Source organism: Hyperoodon ampullatus, assembly GCF_949752795.1.
Source record: "Hyperoodon ampullatus genome assembly, chromosome: 8".
Classification (NCBI taxonomy): Eukaryota; Metazoa; Chordata; class Mammalia; order Artiodactyla; family Ziphiidae; genus Hyperoodon; species Hyperoodon ampullatus.
The window spans coordinates 65,311,543-65,325,138 of record NC_136921.1 but is presented as its reverse complement, the minus strand read 5'-3'; the positions used below and the strand labels follow the sequence as shown (position 1 = coordinate 65,325,138).

The 13,596-nt window shown below is 34.5% G+C and overlaps 1 protein-coding gene across 1 annotated transcript in view; it reads right to left on the bottom strand.

The window, feature by feature from the left end:
• The window catches only part of ACVR2A (activin A receptor type 2A), an 83,851-nt gene that overhangs the window by 5,861 nt on the left and 64,394 nt on the right, over positions 1–13,596 (bottom strand). Inside the window, exons 5-8 of the mRNA XM_079710352.1 lie at positions 6,917–7,060; positions 4,862–5,005; positions 3,700–3,845; positions 1,856–1,970 (exon numbers count right to left, since the gene is read on the bottom strand). Coding sequence (XP_079566478.1) covers positions 1,856–1,970; positions 3,700–3,845; positions 4,862–5,005; positions 6,917–7,060 — 549 coding nt within the window. The remainder of the gene's footprint in view (positions 1–1,855; positions 1,971–3,699; positions 3,846–4,861; positions 5,006–6,916; positions 7,061–13,596) is intronic.

Genomic DNA, 13,596 nt, shown 5'->3' with positions numbered 1-13,596 from the left:
AAATCTACTTTTCTCCTAAAGATAAATGTATGCCTTCCAAAGTACTTCTTTTCTTATGTAATGATGACATCTTCCTTTTTAGTATAAAATGTCCTCTCTTTTATAAATTGATGATGATATTAGAGAAAAATGTTACTTTTTTTCCATTGTTCTTTGCAATATATAAAATATGCAATAACAAGCATTTTGAAACTTTCTGGTCCATGAAATCTAAAGTCAAGGCATCAGTGATGTATTATTCATTATTATATATATATGTAATTATTATGTATTATTAGTTATTTTTACCATCATGTAAGCCAATCATGAGGGCATTAAAAGATATGAATGAAGGGAGATTAGTTCGGTGCTTTGCCATGACCTAGAGGGGTGGGACAGGGAGGGTGGGAGGGAGGCTCAAGAGGGAGGGGATATGGGGACATATGTATGCACATGGCTGATTCACTTTGGTGTACAACAGACATTAACACAGTACTGTGAAGCAATTATACTCCAATAAAAATCTATTAAAAAAAAACTTGAAAAAAAAAGATATGAATGAATCCCCAAATTCTTTTCTTAAAAAGGGGGGAGGTTTATAAAGTACCAAAGGATTAAACTCTTCGCAAAATTTAGTCTTAAGGTAATCAGACAATCAGCTCAGAAGCCTGGTCCTAGGCTTCCTGCACAATCTCCCATCTCGGTTACATTCTCCACAAAACTGCCTTCCTTCCCAAATACATATGTTGTCAACTTTTCTAGAACTATGACTGATGACTAAATTCTTAAATCATTAGTCAATGTTGCTAAAATTTGTTGTGCTATGTTCTTGGAGGTCAGTAGGACACACTGGGCAAAAAGAAAGCTGAGAATCAGATGATCAAATAATTTGCCTGATTTGAAAGATGAAGCAATGATTGTGCAAAATCATTTGGCTTTCTAAGGAAATATCACCTTTCAGGTCAAACTGGTTTGAAAACACCTTTCCTAGAGCCTCAGTTTCTGAGAATAAAACGTATGGATAATGTTCTTTTCCTCTTTGGCTTAAAGGCTCCCATTGCTGAAGTCTCTGTGCAGACCTTGGTTAGTAGAGTTAAACTCCTTGCTCAGGGCCTTACAAGTGCTCTGAACTCTGGAGAGAATTCAGAGAAAAGCTATAAAGTTGATTAAAGAGTTAAAGAAGCAATAGAGACCAAGAAGCAAGAAACTATCATTGCTGTCTGGAAAAACAGGCACTAGATCTTACTACATTATAACATGAATAGTGACTGATTATTCTTCCATTCCTCTTAAGATAGTGAAAGAATTAACAAGTTAAAACTAGTGAGTTAATATTAAGAACTCCCTAAAAGAATGAGGCTTATTAAAATGTGTTGGATTCTTCTTTGATTAGTTTTAAAAATAGAATCCTATGACATCTAAATCATTTTATGAATTGCTTGATCTAAACCACCTGAGGTCCTAACAGTCCTTCATCACCATATGAAAATATCTTCCTCAGCAAATTTAACATATTACTCTTAAGAGAGTCATTTTTTTGTTTTTGTTTTTTGCGGTACGCGGGCCTCTCACTGTTGTGGCCTCTCCCGTTGCGGAGCACAGGCTCCGGACGCGCAGGTTCAGCGGCCAAGGCTCACGGGCCCAGCCGCTCCGCGGCATGTGGGATCTTCCCGGACCGGGGCACGAACCCGTGTCCCCTGCATCGGCAGGTGGACTCTCAACCACTGCGCCACCAGGGAAGCCCGAGAGTCATTTTTATATCAGATACCAATTTAAGAACCAGCACAATAATTTTAGACCAACTGATCCCAGATGCCATCTAAGAAAATATGGGACAAGATTATTTTTTCTTACAGTTTACAGTTATCATCCTTACCTGTCCATGGGTATCACCTGCAGACTTGCCAGCCTCAAACTTTAACGCCAACCCAAAGTCAGCAATGCAAGCTGTCAGATTGTTTTTCAACAGCACATTTTTACTTTTGATGTCCCTTGCAAATAGAAAGATAAAGTATTCAAATTCAGTTTAAACGAGTTATCTTTTAAATTTTTTGACTGTAAGTAGGAAGAGAGACTATGTATGCTTTAAAAAAAATAGTTATTTCAAAGTATGAAATACAGAAAACGGGAGAGGGAAAAAAAGTTTAAAGTCTTCAGATAGCTTGAAGCACAAGAGTACAGTGACCTGGTCGTATCCATTACATGGACAATAAGAAGGAATTCTCTCCATAAAGCAGTTTTATAAAGAGCTGCCATTCCAAAAATACTGTCCAGCCTACATGTTATCTATGTCACTCCTAACTACCAATCATAAAGTTGTTGCTTTTTAAGATAATAAGCATATTTCAGAGTTTATAGTTAGAAACTCTCATTGACACTGAAATTTAAAAACCAAAATGAAAGAATTTTCAGTAATAGCTGAATTGGAGCTTTTTGCCTATTGGCACAGGCCTACATTTTAAAACGGTCCCTTATTTTAATGGTTCTTATTATATTCACCAACTTGGCTGTACAAAAGCATCTCTACAAATGTATAAGAGAAATTTTTCACCATAAACATACACTGCTCCAGCTGGATCCTGGTGTTCCAAAAAGAGTAACCATTTTAAGGCAATCAGATGTCTTCCTCTACACATTAGCCTCAACTAGCTCATCCTAGGGCTTACTATACCCCAGTAAGCTCAGTAAGCTTGTTTACCCCAGTAAACACACTGGTACCATGAGCAATGGTAAATTTATGTGTGCAGACACAAAGTGTAAGACAGAGGACGCACAGATAGACAACCACAAATGCTACAAAAATCAGTTTTAGACTCAAAGGATTTTTAGAGACCCTACTTATAATAACCTTTGGGGGTTCCAAAGGATTAGTTCCCTATAGGACTAGGTGAGGCGAGCAAAAATCCAGGAAGAGGCGGTTAGACTGTATGTAGGAAGGTGAGAAGGGAAGCTATTTCTGAGGTAGAAGTCATTTAAGGTTTTCAAAATCAGAATCTACATTAGAATTGGAATAAAAGTAATGCCTCCCAGCAACCTAAGACACCACCTGATAGCACTCAACTAAGTATTTGTTAAATGAATCAGGTAATTTAAAACATCCATCTTTAAACTGAATATAAGATGACAGATTGACCCCATGTTCAAGGACGTTAAATACACAATGGCAAACTGAATCCCATGTTTAAGGGAACTAACGGTTTCCCTTTTAAGATATGACAATTGTTGGGTCCAAGTACTATTTCTTCACTGAAAAGGAAAATTTAGTAAACCCAATTATTCAAATAATACCTCTTTCCACCTCAACTTAGGTAATGATCACATAGTCAGTCAAAACACAAGCAAAAAAGATACTCAAAATCTCTCCTTAATTACATCCCCTTATACCTATTTATAATCATCTTTGAAGTAAATCATGTTTTGAGGTAAAACAAATTTCTCCTTTGAGACAAAGAAAATACATTTTCATTCTTAACTATGTTTTCAGAAATGAGACAAATTGAAACATAAGTCAATAATTAACCTTTGATAATGATGTTAATATATACATTATCCAAAATACTTCCTGGCCAATCTCAAAGCTAATTTGAAAAACAAGTGAAAATCAATGCCTCCTATAGCATGATTAGGTAACTAGGGGAAAAATAAATTTTGCCTAGGGGACTGAAAGTTTAAATAATAAATACTGAATTACTGGGTAAAATAATATAAATTTAGCTCTACCTGTGAGATATGGCGGGTTTGTGGCCATCTTTTAGGCCAGGTATATCCTCATGTAAATATGCCAATCCTCTAGCCATGGTTTCTGCAATATGACACAATTCATTCCAAGAGACCACATTAGCCTTAAGAAAGTCTGATAGTGAACCCTAAAGAAAGGGGGGAAAAAAAACAACTTATGTTCTTGACAAAAGCCGTATGTATATGGAGACTTTCCTTTTTACTTTTAAGAGGTCATGGAAGGCAACAAAGTTTTCCTTTCAGTGAATAATATCCAAAATGCAATCTTTCTGGAATGGTTCAAGCTTCACATTAATAAACATTTGAAAGGAATACCACTAATCTTTAAAGGTTTGCTACAAGCAGTCGGTCAATTTCCCATTGAGAAGGCAAAATTTACAAAAAAAAAGATTATTGAAAATCTAAAGTTCTAGAAAATATTTTAAAAGTTAAAATATACTGACTATAGAGATGTTATAAATAGGACTAGGAGAACAAAAAATTAAAACATATGAACAACAACTAACCTAAAGAGTCTTCCTCTAGAGATTACTGCCAACCTTTTAGTCAAGAATTAAGGGAATTAAAATAGCCACTTTTTTCTGAGAGTGATGAAACTGATTGCCAAGAAGATCACAATTTCCTACTTTATTAATGTATACTTTCATACTAACTCTGAAAGCAGAAAAATTGAGGAAAAATAGCAAGTGTGTTTTGGTGGTAATTACCCTACAAATCAGTGACTGATCAAAGATCAGATAAATTTCCTGACCCTAGTTTTGTCACTAAGTGACATCGATTAAAGAATTTTAAGAAACAAAATTCAAGCTGAAAAAATGTCTCATGTAATAAAAGTGGACAGTAAATGGTAAATGAAAGTTCCTAAGCAGTGGCTATACTAAGATAATTATTTGTAAGAGAGGTAATTGCAGCACAAGAAATCAGGGACAAAAGACTGGTATTATATAAGTAGAGGGTTAGGTGAAAAAGTTGTCATCTTTGTTCTTCTATTAAATAAATCATTTTTAAAACAGGTTTTTATTTATAAATATTAACCAACTATAGTAACACACTGTTCCCAGAAAAATAAGTGAGGGCTTTGTAGCCAACATTAGGAAGTAAGCCAACCCTGACTTCACTGAGTTAAAATGGAAAGTAGTTTTACCTTTTCATGAAATGCTGTGATTAGCCAAAGATCCACATCAACGCTGGTACCTCGTTTTTCTGCACCAATGAACTGTAGTATGTTCTCATGCTTCATTCCAGGCAAACTATAGACTTCATATTCATTCTGCCATGACTGTTTGTCCTAGAGTTAAAAAGAATAGTAAGAATGCAAAGAACACAGGCAAATAAACCATATCTAAGAGATTACTCAAGTAAGTTCTAAGGCAATTTTTTTTAAAGGCTAAGTATTAAGAGATTCTTTGGTTTTGTTTTGTCCTGTTTTTTAATAAAAGAAAACTTCGACGACAGGTTAACAGTTACATACCAAATGCCTGCCCTGCCCCATTCCTTCAAACATACTTTTTTGTGTTTGTAATTTGTAAACATAGAAGTTGATCAGAAATACTGCACTTCTGAATCCTAACAATGGCAACACATTCCACATACAAGTTAGTACTACAGTGTAATTTTATCACGGTGTGAAGGTACCTGTGTTACTATTAAGAATAATCTCTCTGAGAGATGAAATTCAGGGAGAATGACTTCATCTAAATAGAAAACAAATTTTTTTCAAACACTAACAGCATGTCAAACCTTCTTAACAAAATGTTTAGAATACCCTGCAGTCAATAAGAGAGCAATGGGGTATAAATATGCAATACAATAATTTGTAACACCACAGATTCACTTGTGCCTACAAGTGATCCATGCCTCTTACATGTCTACTTATAAAGGATTAGTTTCTTTTCACAATGGGAGAATAACGAAAGTGGGAGGCACCATAGCATAACGGTTAGGAACCCTCTGGATCCAAGCTATCTTAAGAACCTTTGGCATGTTACATAATCATTCAGCTTCCTGATCAGCAAAACAAGGACTGTAGTGTGTGCCTCATAGGGTTGTTGTATTATACATATATTGTGTGTTATATTATATGTATGGGTAATAATACATATTAATGAGTACTCACATATGTAAAGTACCTCTATCTGACACAATAGAACCATTCAGTAAAAGGTTAGCTACTGTTGTTGTTGTTACTCTTACGTTAATAGCATCCAAATACGCTTCTCTAATTTTTAAGCTTCCTCACATGAAATACGAACCCTGATCTTCTTTGTGAATCTTGGCCCAAAAGACTTTTCTTTTGAGAACTAAACTACAGTTAACAGTATCTGCATTGCTACCAAAAAAAAAAGGTAATAAACTTCTTCACAGACTCTAAGAAACAGACTTTCAAGGAGGTAAGAGGGCAAAAATCTAGGTATATTAAGACAAAGAAATTGAATAGTTTTGGTATAAGGAAGATCTACTATACAGGTGCAGGGGTGAAGCCTGCATCAAAAAACCCAGCCAGGATCGCAATACCATGCACGGCATTAGCCACAGGTGTGTATAAGCAGAAAACAGGAACAAAGGAATCATCATAGATCTATACCACCAATGGAGCAAAACTAAAGAATATCTCAGAGGTGCATGAGACCAGGGTTTTATAAGGTTGGCCCCCCTTAATAGAAAAACAAGTCAACAGTAAACGAATTATTTGGAGTCTTGACTCAATGCCTCTGAAAATTCACCAAACAAAATCTGAAATGATTACACCAATACTCAAAGTAGGACAAGAATGAATCAGTCTGGTAATATATCTACAAACAGCGATTCTAAAACAAAGCACACTACTCTTTCACTATTCTGTTCGCTTTTTCTGATAATGTCAATGGGACATTAAAAGTTAACCACTCAGATAATGAATTATATTTTTTAACTAGAATCCTCATCTTCACTTTGCATTTCTGTAGAATTTTTACTGGCAAAAAATCTCCTATATGCTTATGTATTGTAATCCCACCACTCTAAACAAACATGACTGTTGTACCATTAATTTCTCAGATGAGAAGGCAGACATAAAAGGGCTAACCACTTTCCCCAGTATCACAAAGAACCACCATGAAACATACGGCTTGTGTTTTCAGACTGTTTCTGAGTTACAATGACCTAGCCAGTTGCATCTTTTAAAAAATATATACAGACTAGAAAACTGCAATAAACATACCTGTATTGGAAATATTTTCACAGCCACATATTCATTGAGTAACTGGGCTTTCCACACACAACCAAATCTTCCCCTTGCTTTCACTTCTAGTAACTGCAGTGGCTTCAAACCTAGTAATGGAGAAGGAGGGGGTGGTCCCGGGTCCTACAGATAAATAATAATAATATTATCTAAAGAGCAGCACATGACACATCTCGCTTCTAAATATCAGAGAAACGTGAGTATACTGAGGAATCGATTGACAGAAACGGTAGACACATACAAATGACATTAACTTCAATCTTGCCAAAACTGAATTCTCAAGCATTACTAATTATCTATAGTGATCAAAATGCAGGAAACTTGAATTAAGAGTTTTCATAATAACATTCCTACTGCTATATATATATATATATATATATCAGGAGAAAAGATGTAAAATCTTTTTGATCCAGTCTCACTAATTCTCCTAAGATTTTTCTGTGACCTTCAGGATATTACTAACGGTATTTTAATTTCATCCAGTTGATTATTCCTTATAGGATAAGGATTTGAAAAGTGCCAGATACAGCAAATTATGGCTATGTCTCAAAGAAACCACTCCTCAAAATCCATTACTTTCTCCAGTGAGTGTTTAAATCTTTCTTCATTAATATCAGAAATACCCACAGCTATTCTCAAACACATTACAAATAGGTATTTCAAATACAAAGCACATAAAAGGAATATGTAAGTTAGTGTTGCTATAACCAAACTGCTCCATTCATTCTAACTTTTCCACCCAGTAACAATTTATCCCTTTGCTTATAATTACTTCCCAGAATTGATCTGAGATAATATTAGTATTCTGGGACTCATGGGCAAAGAAAGTACAAATAATTCACAAAATAAGTGGTCATCGTATTAGATGATAAGGTATGGTAAATGAAAGAGAAGTATACTGCTATAGTTAATTTTTTAAATGGAGCAACTATAATATATAAATAGGAGTACAGCATCACCAGGGAATCCTCCTATACAAAGTAGAGTGGCTACCCTTCGCTGAAAACATTGTATTAGTTAAATATCTGCAACTAAAGCAAGAAGTAGAAAGCCTTTTGGAAAGCTTCCAGAGGAAAGTAGTAACATGTTTGAAGGCCTGTGTAATGAGCATTGTTAGGAAGAACTAAAATTTCTGTGGCAACAGCAACAGACTTTATGATATTGGGTGGCACCTAAGACACTTGGAGATTGTATGTCACCCCTTTATCAATGCATGTCTCTCTGCCTTTACTCTCCTTCCTTAAAACAAACAAACAAAACCTCCTCTTCTAATGCCTCAGGACAGTTAGTGCTCCCTTTAGGCATTATTCAGCCCCTGGATGCCACTCAAGATTTTTTAAAAGTTGGCATCTATATTAGAAAGACCCTCAGCAATAGAAACATTGCAAAGTATTAAAGAGAAAAAATAATGTAATTTCTTCTTCTAAAGTAGACAATCTTTCTAAAATGGTTTGAGAATTCCTATTTTAAAACAGTACGATAAACCAGAAGACTTCCTGTGACCCATTTTAACATCAGATATTTATTTTTTAAATGTCTGCAAAAGTTGCTTTTCCTTCACACATTCAAAACATGAAAGGTTAGTAGAGCTAAAGATTATTTTAGTTTAACAGAGTGACAAGTTAAGAAAGTCAGATGTACATCTTACAGAAGTATGGCCTCTCAAATTATGATTCTCAGTGGGAGGGGACACAAGATGCTCTGGAGAAGTTTTACCAGAACTGAACCCTCCCTCTCCCTCCCTCATTCCTTGACTGATCATATATATCTGCAATAAGAGACCCCACTGATAGAAGTATATGACTTATGTGAACGTGGAGACAGGAGGGAACAAGTTGAAATGACTCTTCTAGAGGCAAAGAAAACCACTCAGTGCTCTAAGTTCAAGAATTATTGGATAACTGCATAAAAGAATAATTATGCTAACTAAACAAAGTTCACTTTGAAAAACTTTAAATAACTGTAAGGTTAAAGTCAATGATTCCCCCTCCTTTAGAGATAAGTTAGAAAAGTTGACTTTTCAAAGCAGGGATGACAAAAATTAAAGTATGCAGATAAGGGTTGAAAGCTGAAGAGGGAAAATAACCAGGTAAAGAGTAATATAGCACTATATGTAAACACTAAAATTTTTAATAAATTGACTGATAATGTCTCTCTAGATAACATACACATTATCCATTCTCTATTCTAAAGAGTACCAACCATATGGGTATGATTCAGTCTATAAAATAGGATTTAGATGACTTAATCCACATCTCAAATTAAGAATATGTCGGCAGTTCAAAATAAGACTTTACTCTGTAGGACAGACTCTAGGTCCATCCACCTCACTACAAATAACTCAATTTCGTTTATATTCATTGTATATATGTGCCACATCTTCTTTATCCATTCGTCTGTCGATGGACACTTAGGTTGCTTCCATGTCCTGGCTACTGTAGCTGATTCATGTCGTTATAAAGCAGAAACTAACACACCACTGTAAAGCAATTATACTCCAATAAAGATGTTAAAAAAAAAAAGAATACCCAAAATAAGACTTTAATATAATATTAATCTTAATTTTAGGAAGCAAAAATTTCCAATGCCTATGTTTAGAATTTTAAAAAAAATCACTGAATGTTTTCCAAGTGGATAGATAAACTTACAAGTTCCCATAAGTTTCCAAGACTCTGTTTACAAAGTTTGTAAGCTACTGTTATTTCAGTAAGAAATCTTAGATCACTCTCCTAATGAAATTACCATTATAGTCAGCATTATATATTAACAGCCTGAAAATATGCTTTGTCAAAATTACTTATAAGTAAAAAGCTTAAATTTAGGAGAACACAGGCCAATTTTCAAAGGGTGAGAAGAAGATCTACAAAGGCACACTCCTACAAAATGTCAAAACTTTTAGAAATGATAATTCTACAATTCTTAGAAAGGTTAGGTTCAAAAATGAGAACTCTGTAACAGATTATAACTCTATAAAATCTATACTACCAGTCAATATATCTTTTTGCCTTTCTAATAAAATATTATTGGACTATTCTTCTAATTCATACTTTTCAGTTCTTACATTTAAGAGCTTACATTTAAAGGAAATTTTAACCACTTCCCTCATATCTAGCTTTTACTTATCCTATAATCTAAGAATATTAGAAATTATTTTCTGTTTATTAGCAGCATTATACTAATTTACCCAAAAAAACCTCATACTTGATTCTAGGAATAAAGATTTATACCCTTAAAATATATGAGAACCTGGGGAGACAAATTCAGACTTAAACTTCACAATGACAACAACATTCTGATATTATCCATAAAACATGGCTTTGCCCTGCTACAGAGAAAAACCACTTTTGGAGGGGTAACTATAAGGACTACAGAGTTCCTGAAAACTTTCCCTAAGTTCCAGTTCTCTTGCAGTACCCATGCTATTTTGCACAGTTAAAAAGATATTCATTATAACATGGCTCTGATTACATCTCTTCTTTACCCATTTGTATGTGAAAATTATGGCATCAGAAGACATGTTGAGAAGCGACAAATGACAATAGCTGGAAAAAGTGCCCCCCACCCCAGCACCACTACCCAGTATCATTACTATAACCAACAGTGGATAAAAGATTAGAGGTGAAGAGCTGTAAAGCAGTCTGTGATCATTTTACTTATTCTGAGTTCTCCATATGAAAGGTGAATTCTAATCTAAATAAAGCCTTAAACTTTCAGACAGCAAAAGATCAAGTTATACTTCTCTAGCCAGTCCATTTGCTAAAGATGCCAAAGATGAAAGAAACTACCTGAAAATATAGATTTCGCATTAAAAGATAATGGATTCGACCAGAAAGTCAGCATCTGTTAAAAATGAGCACATGCTGACATTTAAGGTAATGACATACTATACAAATTAAGCAATACAAGGTTTGTAAGGCTAAAAATCTAGCCATTAGGTGTTAACTTCTAGTCAACTAAAACAGTTGTTTCTACATTTCACCTTAGATAAGTATAAACACTGGTAACAATTCTTTAAAACCCAAAACTATTACTATGACAAGCCAATCATGTTTTTAATACTAGAAGTGGAAAAAAAACTACAACATAAATTTATAAACTATAGAGGATGCACAATAAAGCAACAACAACAAAAAAATCTAAGAACAAAATGTTTAGTATGCATCCACAAAAAGTGCCACAACCATAAAACAAACATCAATGCATCTTACCTCTATCATTATATGAAAGGCGTGCTTGTGAAGAAAAAACACAGGCAAAAGAAATTACGATTTATATCCAGAATGAAATGAAAAATGACACATCAGTTACAAAAGTGAAGGAAGGAGAATAATGATTTAGCTTTTTAAAAGCTGGCAATGATCCAATGTATATTTTTAAAATGAGAACTGAGAACACTTTCCTTATAAACAGAGGAAAGTAATATATTCTTTTTTAAATCTTGGACATTACCTATCAGATAAGAGGTATTATTATATAGATGACTCTAGTATGACCCCAAGTTACCTGATCCAATGGACTTCAAGCCAGCAAATAAACTAAACCTAGTCTTAAATAATTGTTACTTATTTTTCTAAGAAGTTCTAAGGTCTAACTATAAGAGTTTTTTTTTAAAAAGCAATTTAGCTGAGAAGCTATGCGTTGGAATTGGACTCTGGACACCAGAGGGCAGTACTGCCTTTAACAAAAACTGTAGGAGCAGCACAAGAAATTTTTATATAGCTAGAGTTAAGTTTCTCAGACAGTTGTCCTAAGAATCTAGAATCTCCAACTTCCTGAACTGCTTCATTCCCCTCTCATGGAAGACAAGAGAATCCTTACAGTGAGACAAAAAAACATTTCTGGTGCCTATGTGAGTGTGTGCAACATAAATAATACACTAGGGAAAGAAAATAAGATGGGAGAAGAGTAAGATCAGAACTGAGTAGAACACAGTGATAGACCAGGCCTACTGTTAACTACTTCCACAGCTACATCCAGAGTGAAGAGGTCAAGCAGTGGTGGCCCTGGAAGGAAGTATCCATGCATATTTTTCAGGCTCAGGACACTCAGATACTGATAAAGAACAAGACTTTCATTTTCCTAGTCATCCCACAACAGGTAAGGAAGGGCCCTAATTTAAAATCAAGAGAAATATTGTCACCAGTGTAAAGAAAGACTTAGAATTCCTCCAAACACTTGACTATATTTCCCAGTTTCCAATATTTCTACAGAGAATAAATAGCACTGACGAAAAAGATTTGACAACTTGTTTATATGTACCAGTTGCTTAACTAGTTTTTCATGCTTCTTGATTTTCTCCTGTGATAATGATTCAGGATTATTTAATAATTCATCTAAAAGGCTTAGCTAATCCCACTATCAAAACATTTTATCAGTACTCCAAAGTAAAATTCATCCCTTGAGAGAAATACATGCCAAATGAGTAACTAGACTGTAGCTTCCAAGGCTTAAACATCTCTGTTTTTCTTTTCATACCAGTGCTTTCAGAGACAAAGATGCCACTGTAATAACACCGGGCAAGTAGGTGCTGTCCATGCATCTTACCAAAAATGTGTACCTTTGCTCAATATACCTCTCAATAAATGAGTATTAGAATAAGCTATAGAATGATCCAAACTAAACAAGACACCAAGAACAGGCCTCAATGCATAAACTATGTTACAAAATAAGAGGCAAAACAGAATCCAAAAAAAAAAAAAAATTCACCAAAATACAGAAATAGGTAAAGAGTAACCAAACAAAACAATCTGTATTTACAACTTGGAAAACGAAACTTGAATATCATGCACTGTGACTGGAGATAATAGTGAAAACCAAATCAGCACATTAATGTCAAGTAATTAGGTTGCTGGATGAGAAAGAGACTGGCTGCTTATTCCTTAAGGGGAAAAGAAATTAACTATTGACAAACATCAGAAAGGAATGAATAATACTTCTCTATTCATTCAACAAATCTTTACTGAGCACCTAGTTTGTGCCAGGCACTGGCTACCCAGGCTCTCATGACACTTCCTATAGTGTGGGGAAGAAAGACTAATCAAAGAATCATACTAATGAATGCATAATTATAAAATAAGAGCAATAAAAAGCAATTTAGTTACTTTGAGCACCTGTAAAGAGAAACCTAACTTATACTGGGCAAGGTAAATAAGAGAAGACCTCCTGAGGAGAGGATCCTTGAGAAATGAAATAAGTACTAGAGGGAGGCAGATAAGGTGGAAAAAAACAGTACTGGGACACATCCTAGACTTCTGACTTGCGCAACCAAATGGTTACTGGTTCCATTTACTGAGAACCAGGTCTGAGAGAGAAGATCATTACCCTTGTATTGTTAAGTGCTTGGAGACATCTAAGTGGAAATATTTAGAATGCAGTTAGATACACAGAACTAGAATACAAAGAAATCTTTCTAGAAATATGGATTTTACATGCTATAAATATATGTGAAATATACTATAAATTTTCTCTTACTATTTAAACCATTCCAAGATTTATATTTATATATAATTTTTTTAATAACTCACTCAACAACCTCTTTGGATGATCAAGAAGAATTAAGTACCTGCTCAACGAAGTATTTGAAAACTGACAAATTCTGAATTTGTCTCCTCTTAATCATATAATTATCTTACATTCTAAGACATTTTACAATTGCAAAT